General features: G+C 36.7%; 1 protein-coding gene across 2 annotated transcripts in view; it reads right to left on the bottom strand.

The window, feature by feature from the left end:
* Positions 1-287: 287 nt before the first annotated feature.
* The window catches only part of Gmnc (geminin coiled-coil domain containing), a 34172-nt gene continuing 19469 nt past the window's right edge, over positions 288-14990 (bottom strand). Inside the window, exons 1-5 of one of the 2 annotated variants that reach the window (XM_074073523.1) lie at positions 11006-11229; positions 9137-9311; positions 6768-6856; positions 5770-5886; positions 288-4188 (exon numbers count right to left, since the gene is read on the bottom strand). In XM_074073523.1, coding sequence (XP_073929624.1) covers positions 3568-4188; positions 5770-5886; positions 6768-6856; positions 9137-9311; positions 11006-11008 — 1005 coding nt within the window. In that variant the 5' untranslated portion in view covers positions 11009-11229 and the 3' untranslated portion in view covers positions 288-3567. Of the gene's footprint in view, positions 4189-5769; positions 5887-6767; positions 6857-9136; positions 9312-11005; positions 11230-14990 lie in introns of those variants that run through there. The other variant, XM_074073522.1, reaches the window with a different exon arrangement.

Genomic DNA, 14990 nt, shown 5'->3' with positions numbered 1-14990 from the left:
TAATTAATAATCATACTATTTCACACATTTGGAAATTGAAATATATATTTGTAATTACATAAAATTTACAGCAGAAATGGGTTCAGAAAGCTTTTTCTTAGCTCATTCCTCTGGTCACTAAAAATTGTTTTAAAATAAGGGTCCAAAGAAATATGAAATACATTTTGTCATTTATTTATTAGTCATAAATTCATTACAAAATTGACTCATATAGTTAAAAATCTTTCAAATCATGAAGAAATCATATCATTTAAAAATATTAAGTGTTAAATTATATTTTACATTTGCAGAACATCCAATATAAGAGTTAAAACTGATGCTTATACTCATGTAACAAAAGTAGATAAAAACATAGAGAAATTTTAAGAAATACAATTATGCCATATATTTATAGCTTGCAAATCAAATCTATTTGGTTTAGTTATAAAGAAAAAAGGAGGAATTTACTATTTAACCTTAGCTGAATCTTTTGATAAACAGAAAGAATACATAATTTTGTATACTGATTTTGCAGACAAGAAGCAATGCCATAAAAAATTGCCCATATTTCTACTGCACCTCTGATACAAAGATAAGTTGTTGAATCTATTCATCACACTTTTAAAAAAACTGTTTTCTTGAGTTAGGTCAATAGAGCAAATTCTTTCCATCAATGTACACTATCTCTTTTCTCCAATTTTTTTTCAAAATTAGAGCTTAGCACCATTGCAGTTTTAAGTAATCCTACTCATTAAAACACCTTCATATATGAGGCTTTTGAACTGTCCTTATTTTCCAGATATTAGTGACATACAAGAGTGACTTATTTTTAGATGATAAAAATGTTATCAGTTTTATTTTTTAATTGTATTCAAATTTTTAAGTGAGGTTAGGTTAAAAGCGTTCTGTACCCATAGGGCACTTGGCATTTAGGCCATCTGATATCTGAAAGCCTCATTAATGTATCCTGAAGAATGAAAAGAACCTGAAAGTGCTGAAGATATTAATCTGACCATAAACATCATACAAAAAAGGTGCAAATAAAGAAGATTATGGTTCCAACCCAGGAGAAAAATTTTATTATTAGAGAATGTTATGCACAATATAAAAATAGCCATCCCAATCACCAATACATGTAGCTTTTATTTCCCACTTTATCTTCATAAAAATATGACTGTTGCTTACTGGAGAGGCATGACTAAACCATAAAAGTTAGATCACAGTCAAGTGAATGAAATTTCCAATTTCTCAATCATAAATCCATAAAAGTTAAAACACAGCCAAGTGAAAGAAACTTCCAATTTCTCAATTAAAAAACAATTTTCTATATATAATTTAAATGAATATTAAATGTTTGCAGATATGATTGCAAAAATATGTGGTAATTTCTTCCATATTATCATCCATGATATAAAGTCAAAGCAAGTTATAATTTACCACACAAAGGTAATTTCTTTAAATCAGGCTAAAACCTAATTTCATTTAAAGCTCTCAAATGTTATGACATTTTATGTGGAATTATTTTATGTACCAAATACATTGTTCTAAGCCTGGGTGCTTCCTCATGGTACTTAACACATGATATGATCCATAAAGATGAAAAATTAAATATTTGTTAACTGTTTGATTTCATTTTACACCTTGATGATTAGACTTTCAAAAACAGTTATGCTGCTTATTCAATTCCTAGTGTAAGTCCAATTGTTCTACATTTCAAATTTGTTGTTTTAAAGCCAGAAAAATTTCTCCCTCCGGGCGCATAGATATTAGAATGTAAAAGGCACTTTTTCCTTGAGAAAGTAGTGTGTGTTCTATCTCCTCCTAAATCATGAAAATACTCCAGAGAATAATACTAGTTTCTATCTTGGATTCACGTTCATGGTTTAAAAATAAAACTGACTGATAAGAAAACTTTATAAAGTAGATTCTTTGCTTACATTATCAATATCAGGCAAATGCCAAAAAAAAAAAAAAAAAAACCAAAAGAAAGAAAAAAGAAATGTCTTTTTTACAAAGAATTCCAATCAGCACGTATCTAAAACACTGATTGTGTAAAGTGACTTATTGAGAGGAGATGGAAAAGTGAAAAGTGGGAATGGGTTCAACATGCCAAAAGCATAGGTGCATATTTTTCATGTGTAATTTATTATGGGAACTACAAGGATCTTGGGCAATGGGAAAGAAGGAAAATAATATGGACATTACTCTTTTTAATTAAAAAAGGTAGAAATCCAAATATCAATATTTGTATTCAATCTACACAAACTTTAAAAAAATTAATGTTTATTTATTCGTGGATGCAAATTATTCTCACACAGACTACATTAAGCTACATAATGAACTCATGCTAGGGAAAGAATATTATGATCGGAGCCATGATTTCTACTACAAATGGCTCCCATTGTTTACAACGTATGTGAACTTCACCCTACATAATGTCTGCAGATGACCATATTTGAGTAAAGCTGAGGGGACTCAGACTCAATTCATAGATTATTAGCGATTATTTGGTGAAACTTCTGTATTCTGCTGCTGGGAAAATTAGGCTTTCTCACAAAGGAAGTGGCTTTATCGAGGTTAATAGCAGTTGAATAGCTCTAGGTCTCACAGTGTGAGCGCAGTGTCTAAATTCCTCACATCGTATCACAGTGCCGAATGCAAAGTTGATACTAGGCATACTGCAAATACTTGGGTGAACTGCTGAATGAATGAATAAATGAATGAGTGTGTGAATGAGTGAGACACTGGTAGAGGTAGGCTAGAATGCACTTCCTGGAAGTTTGCCAGCATCTATTAGTTTAAGATGATGACTTATTTTGTGACCACAGTTCCTCAAATATGTTCTTGTTTGAACCAGGTTGGTTAATGACATAATGCCAGGTGCCAGCAGACACTGATACATTATGGGGCATTTTAAAATAATTTTAATTCTTTTTGTAACTATTGTAATTTATCATTGTTAGTTAGCAGTGTAGATACAGTTGCTTTAAGAGACACTTTGCCAAAGTCACTAATATGTGACACTAAATTTTTTGAACCACAGTGGACATGTTACTCACATTCACTTTATATATTCATTAGTGGTGATGGGCAGACATTTGCTTCTACCCTGTCCTCCTCTATTTGAACATTCAATAGCAAGTACTTGGTAGGGCTCTTCTAAAGACAGTCCTTAGAAATAAAGATGAGCAGAAAAGGAGGAAAGTAAAAGGACTATGAACATATAAACTGCTTGACAAAAGAAGAAAAACTGTTAAGCTAGTCATAATTGGAAAGCTATGTCTACCTCTTGAAATCTTCAAGTGATTGACAAGTACCTTTTCAAGTATAGGGCAACAATAAGAAGTCAACAGCCAGGTGTTGGTGTGTAAATAAATCGAATTTAGGTGAAAGAAGAGCAGATACCTCTCACTATGGGTTCTTGGAAACCATTCCCTGCAGGTTTAAGTAGGTAATTGAGAGGAACATGTAAAGTGGCAGGAGACAGCCTGGTTAAAAGCGTCCTTGTTCCACGTAGTCAGGTTCAAGTGCAAAAGAAGTCATTGTAAACAGAGTTCCTGGCAGTGCTCTGTGAGAGAGGAGGGGTCCCTAAGGCTGCTTAGGGACCCAAGTGAACTTCCAGCCTCCCTCCTCATCTCGACGCACAAAGGCTTGTCCCTGGTGGAAGGAGTGAGTTCTCACATTGCAGTGTGGGCTCAGGGAGGTGGAAAAGGCCATATCAGTCTTGTTGGGTGACACATCAGTGGCATGGTAATGAAGAGTTTGCAACCCCACTGGGGGATGTGAAAGTTGAGAAAAGTAGCAAAAATCTTCCCCATGGTTGGCAGTGCTGTGCAAAGGGGGCATTCTTTCACCTCCATAGTCAATCGGCAGGTCCTGTCCTTGGACGTTTTCATAATCAACTGCATCATCCAGAAACTGGGAGTATGTTCTGGGGACTCTTCTGTGATGAGAGGAGAGGGCACTGTAGTTAGCTGACAATGTGTCATCAATGGTGTTGAGGTCTTTCAACCCAAGTGTTTGAAGGACCCAGGGGTCCACAGGGGGCCCAGGCTGTTCTTCACAGTTAGCACACTCACTAAATAGGTTTTTCTTGGCAGTTTTGGGATGGGGACTCTCAGCGGGAGAGTATCTCCGCTCTTTGGTTTTCCTCTTCCCCTTTCTGAATTTTCCACATACTTTGGAGAACTCATCTGATGACAGCAATTTCTGGAGAAGTGATATTTGAAAATGACACTTCCTTTAAGTATTTATTAGTCACTCTCATTCTTAAGAGAACTTGGTTACATTTCTATTTTTTTCCACACACAATTTAAACTGATGGGACTGATTTCTTTTGTAAAGTAAAATCCATGCTGATAAGTTATTTTCCTAGAAACTTTAATTAATATTTCTGAATTTATTTCTGAACATTGAAATAGCAAATGATGTCTTTAAGGCTTCAACTCACAGAAGTAACAATTATTATCATGGTGACAATAATAGCAATTATCATTTCTTAAACTAACATTAATAAGTAAATAAACTATCACTTACTGTAATTTCTAATTAATCGATATCATGAATTTTCTCAATGGATACAGATGGTATTAAAATCTCCATTAATGAGGAAACTAAGGCAAAAATATATTGGTGACTTGCTGAGGATCCCTTAGTCTAGATTTAAACCTAAGCTACAAATAGAAATAATACCTCTGATTTTTGTACCTGTCTCCCTTTGTTTCATTATAGGACTTGAAACACTTCCATAGAAAATGTTATCACATTATCCTAAGTTTTAGAACATTAAGGTTAGGAGAGTTAAATGGTCTAATTAACATCTATAATCTAATAATGTCCTTTTCATGGAATGGGACTGAAGTTAGAAGCCTATGTTAATAACTGTAAGATGTGTTGCTTTTTAATCAAAGGTAACTGAATTGCAAAGGAATCAAATCCAGCATAATTTCTTCTCTGAACTGTTATATTCAGTAGGACACATCATCCATTTAGATTAAATAATATCAAATAACATAGCTTGTCTAGAAGTAAGGTAAAAATTGATGACAGAAGCAATAATGATAACATTACAGCAAATACATAATAAAATACACAAAACCAAAGAAAGGAAGAACAAAAAAGGGAATATAGATGAATTATCTATCCTTGAGTTTGAAACAGTTAATTTAAAAGTATAGGGAAAATGTGAATAAAAGACAATATAATTGCATATATAGACTGTTAGTCAAGACCTCTGGGCTCCAGTCATGTACACAGCATTGTGGATAGGATGGAGAGATTCTTTTTTTGGCAATACTGCAATTTGAACTCAGGACTTCATGCTTGAGAGGCAGGTACTCTACCACTTGAGCCACTCTGTCAGAACTCAAGGGAGATTCTTAACACATCGGTTAGCCCATCCATTTATAGGTAAAGATAACTGAGAATGATTTAGCTAAAGTCAAACAGATAATTAGAACAACTGAGGGTTTTTTATATCCAGTATTCCATCCATCCAAACCTTTTATTTTGATAAACCTTTGTTTCTCAGCAACCCCTTGACTAACATTTGTTCTTATGCAACTCCTTTGATAATATCTGGGTAAAATATGAAATCTAGATACTTCTAAGAAATGATATGTAAAATTTTTATGGAAATCATATATATCCTTAAGAAACATTTACCCATCCTATTAACTCCTATCAAGACACATTGTTTAGTATCCTTCTTGCTTTTAATCAAGGAGTTTTAAATAAATGGTTCATTTCTCAAACTACTGCCCTGACCTTATAAAAGAGATCAGTACATACCTTAGCCTTTCCTTCCAGACATTTAACTAAAGTAGAATTCAGGTATTGTCTGAGGTGATTATTCTCTTCATGTAGTCTGGCAAGTTCTTCTTCCTTCTGAATCAGAGTATCTTGGAGCTGCAAAAAGCAGACAATAGTGAAGGCAGCTCCACTATATTGACTCTGTAACTTTATAATAATGCCACTACTCTTCAACCATCTTAAACTTGATTGTTCTTCTGTTTGTTTTATGAACACAATTTCAAGGAGTCCTTGTCCTAAGAGACCTAAATTAAATCTACACCCCATCACCACTTGATCGTTCAGTTTTATGTTCTGAATTTTTCATTCATTACAAAGTATTTGAAGAGATTATATGACTTTTAAAATCATAACCACAAGGGAGTCAGGTTGGCATGAAGGAAAATGGGCTTCACACAACTGTTTAAATATAGAAAGTAGGAGTGGTTTGAAAAGGTTTGGTTGTACTCCTTACTTGCACATTTTAAAAGGAAACACAAAATATGTGAGTTGGCTTTCCTCAGTCTCAGATTGATCTGTTTGTATGCCTATTAAATTGCTCTTCATGAACAACAACCAACAAAACATGGAAAATTAAGCAATCTTTGGGAAAACTTGTATAACCATCATCTCTTCTCCCAGTAATAAGCTAGGTTTATTGTGTAAAAATACATTCACATTCTTATCATTGGGTCTTTCCAACAGCCCTCTGAGACATGTTGCATAAATATTCTAATTTCACAGGTAAGGAAAAGGAGGAACCAAGAGGTCATATATCTAGCATGTGCTAAAGTGAGAGTTGATCACAGGTCTTCCTAGGGTGATTTATTTTTTTCTGTGACATGGTTCATCGAATATTCATCTCTCTCTGAACATATATTCACTTTGGTTCTAAACTGAGTCAACATGCATTTTAAAAGGAAAAATAACCAATATAAAATAAAGGGAACAGATGTATGAACATGATCAGTCTCAGTGCTCTGACAACCTGTACATACCTGCTTATTTCTATAGAGCTGAGAGGAGAGCTGAGTCTCTTCCCATGAACATGGATCAAGAACAGGGAAATTCAGGTCACAGGATGATTCTATGTAAAAATACAAAAGAAATAATAGAGAAAACACATTTTCAATTTGTGTGCAATCAACTCATCAAGTGATTTCTAAAGTTCAATATTCTCAGCTACTTTTCTAAAAATAGCTATTGGTTCCATACGGGAGAACAAAATAAAACTTTTAGAAGAAGAAAATTAGTTGTGATAAATATTTATACATTGTATGTCAAAATGGATAAAGAGATGGAAATTTTAGGAGCTAAGTGAGCATATTCTTCCCTAATATGTATAGCCCTGGTGGTCAAATTAATAAAGACTATCATTATTTATGTATTAACCCTGTCTCTCCATTAGGAATAATACTGTAATTCTGCTATATTTTTAAATAATTTTTGTCTGATTTTCTTTCTTTCTTTTTTCTTTTTTTAGGCAATGCCAGGGTTGAATTCTGAGCATCAAGCTTGCTAGGCAGGTGCTACCACTTGAGCACACCCCAAGCCCTTTTGCATTTTGGTGATGGTTATTTTTGAGATAGGTTCTCACTTTATGCCTAGATCCATGTGGACAGTGATCCTCCAGCTTTCTTGTGTCGCTGGAAATGACAAGTACACACTACCATGAACAGCCATTGGTTGAGGTGGGGTCTTGTGAACTTTTGGCCAGTGTGATCTCTGCCTCCTGAGTAGCTATGATTATAGGCTTGAGCCACAGTGCCAGGCCAAATTTTTATCTTATTTTCTAATCCTTAGCACTTGATATTGTATTGTCTGACTGCACAATCAAATCTTATTTTGTAATGCTACCATTTCCTAGTCTGTCTGCCTGCATGTTAAATATGATGAACAGATTTGATTCAGAATTCTATGTGATAGCATTTTCTGCTTTTGGGGAAGGTGCTAGGGATTGAACCTGGTGCCTCCCACATGCTAGAAAAGGACTCTAAGTCCACTGAGCTAAATCTCCAACTCCTCTTTAAAATAATTTGTACCTGCTTCTCTGAAAATACTGATGAAAATGTATAGCCATACCTCATCTGTTTCATCTATATTTTTTAAAGCTTTTTCAAAGACTTTTTTTTCATTTTTGACAAGCTACACTTGTCAATCAAAATTTTTTGGATATGATGAATTGGTTTATATTTACCTTTTTTTCCTCATTTAATATCATTCTGATTTGTGGTCTGCTCTACTTAAACTGCTATTTTTTTTAATGTGGAATGACAGGTAGGGAAACAAAAATAAAATGTTATAACAGTTTGAATTCAAATTCTTGGGCATTCTGTTTTTTGCATTTTGTTTTGCTTATAGTGAAAAGCTGAAACCAAACAACTTCTTTCATGATACATAAGTGTGTTTCAATGTTTTTGAATTTTTTCTCTTTTCATAAATCCTTGCTCCCACAAACACACTCAAAAAGGTCTTGTGTTACAACAAACAGTGCAGATATTTAATTGTGAGATTTCTGAGAATTTTTATAGAAACCTGAGTATTAACACAGGAATTTTTTTTTTGGTGGGATGGGTTTTGAACTCAGGACTTCATGCTTATAAAGCAGGAGCTCTACCACTTGAACCATAGCCCCTAGTCCATTTTGCTCTGGTAGTGTTGGAGATGGGGGGTCTCATGAACTATTTGCCCAGGCTAGCTTTGAACCATGATAATCCCTATTTCAGCCTCCCAAGTAGCTAGGATGACAGGTATAAGCCACAGGTGTCCAACTAGGAATTTCTTAACATTTATAAGAATTGTTCATAAAGTACAGGTAAAGATTAATGATGTGTATAATTTTCCATCAATATTGTACTTCCCTCAAAAATTGAAGTCTTGTATGTACATGTGTATAAAAGGGAATAATTGTTTCTCCTTATAAGGCACTGTTCATAGAATTTCCTCTACGAAATAAAAGGTTAAGTTACTCATTCTTTTCTTTCATATTCAGGGAAATTTCCCCAAATTCCCAAAAAAATGCTCTAACTGGTATCTTCACTCCAGGTAACACTCATTAAAGTTTTTTGCTTTGTTTTTGTAAAACTTTGACCCATACCCAAATTCTCTCAGTGAGCTGGGAATCTCTAAGAACTATATAAATGTAGGGAGTAATACATGTCCGGCATGCAAGAGGAAGAATTTCATTTTCACTATTTGAAAAGTATACGACAGAAGGCTTTATGCCTATAAAATTCAGTAACCTTTGAGCTTACTTAAATTTTCTGTAAAACACTTCTTCTTTAGCGACTCAGTCCATGATGCTGTGCAGTTGTGGTGCTGGAAAAGTGCTCCAGGTTTACCAGAAAAGCAGAAGAGCAAAACTTACCCGGTTCCTGTGGTGCTTGTTGGGGCTCATGGTTGTCTAGGAGACCTGCAGCCCAGAAAGAGACCCAAGTCTCCGTGGAAACGTCAACACTGGATTCTGACGTTGTAGTGGAATACGGGCAATTATAGCTCTGGCCTCCTGCAAAATACTGGTCTTGGCAAGGCAGAATAGTGTTCTTTGAAGTTCGGTGTGACAAGTTGGGGGACAGAAGATGGGGTGATGGGGATTTGAGGGGCGGGGAAAGGTTGGGAGAAACATACAGAAGTTATATGCAGTGAGCCAAAAAAAAAACAAAAACAGAAAAGATGTTACTGTAAATACAGATTAATTTTTGACCACTTTAATTGTAATTACCAAAACTGAATCAGTTTATTGTCTTAATTACCTACTACTTTCTTTAGGACTTTTGAGCAAAGAACAGACTAGTGTTAGATGGACTAACTTGGTAAATACCCAAGAGTATTCTCTGTTTCAATGCCTAGCTCACCTACTAAGCTACTCATGAGTTAAATGAAAGGATTTCTACTTAATGATTCACATACAAAAACTATTTGGTTCTCTCTAGAGAATATCTTGTAACCTTGAAATAGAAAGAGCCCAGAGGACAAAGGATGAAATGGATAGTCATATAGCATCAGATAGAGTAACCTCCTATTTTAATTTCTGAATCATAAACTGGCCTTTGCCTCTCCTGTGATGATCTGAATGGAGATATATATATATATATATATATATATATATATATATATATATATGAATGGATATAAATGTATATATGTATATATATATGAATGGATGGAAATAAGTGTATATATATATATATATGAATGGATGGATGTATATGAATATATATATTTATATTATCCCAGAAGTAATTAAATCAATTTTTGCTCCCAATACCAATCATGGGTACATAACATCACTCCAAGTCAATATATAATCAAAGATGATAGAAGCAAGATAGCAAAGTCAGCAAACTCCACTTTCTGCCATCAGTAGGATTCAATGCCTTTCTGCAGTTACCTTGCCATTGCCACTACTCAATACTTGGCATCTGTCCTCCACTGTTCTGATTCAGTGAACACCCTCCCCCTCCTCAAACCTCAAACATACTTCCAAACAGGGCAAGTATATAGCCTTCCTGGGTTAATTCGTACAACCTCCTGTTCCCTAACGATGTGTCAATGTTTAATCAGGTAAAAGCCATTCATTTCAGCAGAGTCCAGATTTGGAAAAACTCTTTTTGACCACTACAAGTCTTTTGTTGACTTGAGAACCTTTTGGGCATAACATAAACAGAAAACAAGTAAGATGAAAATCTAGTCAATTAAGTCACATTTTGTTAATGTTCCCAGTGAGTTAAGTTCTGAAGGGAGTGCAGCCTTGGGCAGTGCTGACCACAGAAATGCAGCCAAAAGTTTATCAAGTGCTATTTTGTTTTATTCTGAAAGCATGTTTGCAGACTCCTACCCTGAAGTTATTATTAGAGTCAGAGCTAAGCTATTATGCAATTGACACCTGAGAGGAAAACAAACCCCAAATACTTTAGAGTAGTTTAAGTCCAAGTGTTTGCAAATACGTGCATAATCTAGAGGAAGGGGTGGAATGAAAAGTGAGTGCAGGTGAACAGAGAAAGCTGGGGAGAAAGTAATGCATGAAAAATTAATTCGATAGGTAAGGAGGGAGGGGGAGATAGACAGGCAAACAGACAGAATGGGGATACATGATAGTAGAGAAGCCTTGTTTTAACTGACAAATAGCAAATAACTCTTATTCCTAAGGTAGAATAAATTCTAAATGCAAAATTTATTAATTTTCAAAGTCACCTCGTTTTGCCAGCAGACTAGCTAACACCAGTTCCTCACTTACCATTTTTCAGTGGAAGAAAACGCTGCAGAAACTGAGCCCACGCTTAGCTTTTTCTTAAAGCCAGTAGGAGCTTTAAATGGGACTGAAGGGAGGAGCTAGGAGAGGCGAGTTCTAATCTGCGGGGCTCCTGGCCAGCGCTGCCCTCTGATTTGTTAAGAGGTTGTCAAACAGGTGACGTGGGCCAGGAGACACCCAGCCTAAGCCAAAGCTATTGGCACTCAGGGCGACCATCGGTTGTGGGGCGGAGGCGGACCGCGGCTCAGCGGCTCTTGGTCTCCGGGTGCGCAGTGCAGCTTCAAAACCAGCGCCGCGCGGGCCGCGGGACCTTGGGCGGGGCGTGGCCAGAGGCGGGAGGGGCCGCGCGTACCTGAGGTGGGGCGTGGCCAGAGGCGGGCGGGGCCGCGCGTACCTGAGGCGGGGCGTGGCCAGAGGCGGGAGGGGCCGCGCGTACCTGAGGTGGGGCGTGGCCAGAGGCGGGCGGGGCCGCGCGTACCTGAGGCGGGGCGTGGCCAGAGGCGGGAGGGGCCGCGCGTACCTGAGGTGGGGCGTGGCCAGAGGCGGGAGGGGCCGTGCGTACCTGAGGCGGGGCGTGGCCAGAGGCGGGAGGGGCCGTGCGTACCTGAGGCGGGGCGTGGCCAGAGGCGGGAGGGGCCGTGCGTACCTGAGGTGGGGCGTGGCCAGAGGCGGGCGGGGGCGGGGGCGGGGCCGCGCAACCGGACAGGCAAGTGGATGGGCCAGGTGCGCAGACCCTGCGGGACGCCAAGGTAGAGTGGAACCCGGTGTAGGTAAGCCCCTATTGGGCATCCGGGCTGGAAAAACCCAAACCCACATCTCTAGGTGCAGGGCAGCCATTTTGGAAGCCCATTCAACAGGCCCCAGAATTAGTATTGCTCCTGTGTGTTTCTGGTCACATGATAATCAGATATAAATATTCTTTTTCCTGTTTGATGTGTCTTATTTCACCCATTTCCTGAAATGAATGTTAAAGGTGAAAGCGACATATATCGATTCTAGAATGCTAGCTTCACCAGATAGCAAATTTTACTCACTGCTGTCTCCAAAGCGACTGGAACAATTTCTGACACATAGTAAGTGCTCAAAAAAGATTTATGGAAAGATGAGTTAAGCTACATATTTTTTAAAAAGTGACTTTGTCTTTGTTGAGCCTCCTCACAACTATTTATCTAATAAACTATTGTATTTAAAAAATAGTGTATGTTAATACTTCTCAAAGTATTTGATTGCCCCTTATTTTCTCTTACACATTTTTCTTACAATTCCTACAATGCTATATCTTCAGGAGAATAAGACTAACACCATCGTTAAACTAATCATCTGTCATTAATAGCCATTTCTCTTTTCAGCTTACTAACTAGATGGACATAAAGCAGTCAAGGTAAAACATAGGAGGCAGGGACACTTATTGTCAGTTTTATAGGCTAGAAAACAAAGCTCTGATATTAAGAAAACTGCCCAATAATTAGGAAGTGGCACACTTGGGATTTGAACCTCAGACTAAAGCATCCATCTTCCTAACTTCTGTGCAAACAGTATTTTACTCTCTTTGACTTCTGTCTATCACACATTATAGCCATTTATGTATTGGGAATTGCTGCAGACCAAGTTATGTTCTACTCAAATCCATATTTAAGCCCAAACCTCAATGTTACTGAATTTAGAGATAAAGCCTTTAAAGAGGTAATAAAGGTTGAATGAGGACATTGGTGGAGCCCTAACTCAGTCTGGTGTTCTTTTAGGAAGACTGAGAGACACCAGGGATGGTACACACAAAAAAGGGTCTGTGATAACACATGAAGAGGCATCTGTCTACAAGTCAAGAAGGGAAGTTTCTTCATTACAGAGAAACCAGTAACCCTCCTAACCTAGGTCTGGGACTTCCAGTTTCTAAAACTCAGAGAAAATAAACAATCATATTTAAGGCCACCCATGCTGTGGTACTTTTTTGTTTTTGTTTTGGTAGCCCTGGCAAACAAATATGGACTTAACATAAGAACCAGAGCCTACCCAGTGATTCTGGCTCACATAGTCCTTCTGTAAGACACTTTGATCTTTATTCTTCCTTGTCCTCTATTCATCATGATTAGTGCTTTAACAAAGTACCTAGGACAACCAGGTGCCACATTAAGTGCTCCGTATCCAAAATCAAGAAAGAGAAAGTAGGGGAAGGTGGCAAACTTGGCAGAGTCTTTTTCTCCTACTCCAAAAATGTTTATCTCAAAAAAGAAATTTGAATGAACAGTACCAGGCCTCAGAATCAGTGCCTAGAAGATAGATGAATTGGATTACCACCACTGATTCATTTCAGTGTACGACATGAGAGAGCGGCCTCCTCTCTATTCTCATTGTACAGGAGTCAAGGATGCACTGGCAATATAACCCTGAGATGGAAAGGGAGCAGATTACAATTCATTTATATTTAGAATCAGTGATCTGGTTTAATGCAAAGATCTGCTCAGGCTTTTAGCCCTGCCAACATAATCTGCTTGACAAAACCCCTAATTAGTTTAGTGAGGAGCAGCAAGGGCAGAAAAAGGAGGACTGAATTGTTTTGTTTGGGGAAGCTGTCACAAATGAAATATGTGAAATTGTATATATATATATATATATATATATATATGTACAGAGAGAGAGAGAGAGAGAAAGAAGGAAAGCAAGCAAGCAAGCAAGAAAGAAAAAAAGAAAGAAAAAGAAAGAAGAGAGAATTTACAAGATTATGTCAGTGTGTCTAAGGGGACTTGGGAGGTCTGAGAAGGAAGGAGGATGTAGAGAATGAAAGATATTGAAACAACCTAAGCTGTTGAATATAGGGGAGAATGGTGATAGAGAAGAGTGAGTAGTGAGGGGGTTAATCTGATTAAAATGTGAGGTACACATGTGTGAAATGCCAACACAAAACCCCCTTGGACTATCACTATACCTGTTTTGTTTTTTTCTAATGAAGGACAGGAAGTAAAACAGTTCTTTTCTAGGGGTGGATACCTATGGGAGGGGGAGAGCATAAGGAAAGGGTGAATAAGGGTGAATGTGGTTGATGTATTTTGTATTTATACTTGAAAATAGAAGAATGAAACCTATTAAAATTGTTCTAAGAAGAGGGGAGGAGGGAAAGGATGGAGGAGTAAATCTAAGATACATTGTTAGCACATATATAACTGTCACAATGTATCTCCTTGTATAAATATTATGTGCTAGTAATAAAAAGTTTTAAGAAAATACATTCTCTTTCTGGCTCCAAAAATGATATAGACAATTGTGCAAGCATGATATGAAAAATAAAAACTACTATAGACTTTTCATCAAAATATACCCAGATTTCAATTTCTGCTCTACTCTCTGAGAATGAGTCTCTGAATCCTGCACACTCATCTTGTAAATTAAGACAGCAAAACCAACATGAGAGGTTTACCTCAAAAGCTGATCCCTTTTATTAATGCTTAATAAGTTTTTAATTTACTGGCTAAATAACAAATAGTAGTTATTTTTACTCTTGGGGTAGTAAACTGTTTTTGAACATACATACATATGTTGTTTTGCCCTGTTAAAATATAGAAAATGAATTCTATATTTATAAAATAGGAGTTTGGGGAATTAATATAATTTTTAAAAGCCTTTGATGGATTTTAAACAGACAAATATTTTGCAAATTTTTAGCTACTTTAGCTTGTAGATATGTGAATTTATACAGTGGTAGAGAGAGCCCGAAGTTAAATAGCAAAGAGTTATTGACAATTGAACATAATAATTCAAACAGAAGTATTTCCTGAAATCAAAAGTTGATGGAATAATTTCCAAATTCTTAAAGTCTGATTTATGCATGTCATTTTATTTAAGATCTACTTCTTTTGGCATAAGCTTAATTGGTATTTTTTAAACTGCATCGAATAAGTAATAATGTGAAATCTTTGGCAGTTTTATTTCCATACATATGAAAGAAAGAGGTGCACGTTTCTTAATGATGTAAGAC

The sequence above is a fragment of the Castor canadensis genome, chromosome 5, assembly GCF_047511655.1.
Source record: "Castor canadensis chromosome 5, mCasCan1.hap1v2, whole genome shotgun sequence".
In the NCBI taxonomy this organism is placed as follows: Eukaryota; Metazoa; Chordata; class Mammalia; order Rodentia; family Castoridae; genus Castor; species Castor canadensis.
Note: the sequence above shows the minus strand (reverse complement) of the source record. Positions and strands in the feature narration are given on the sequence as shown.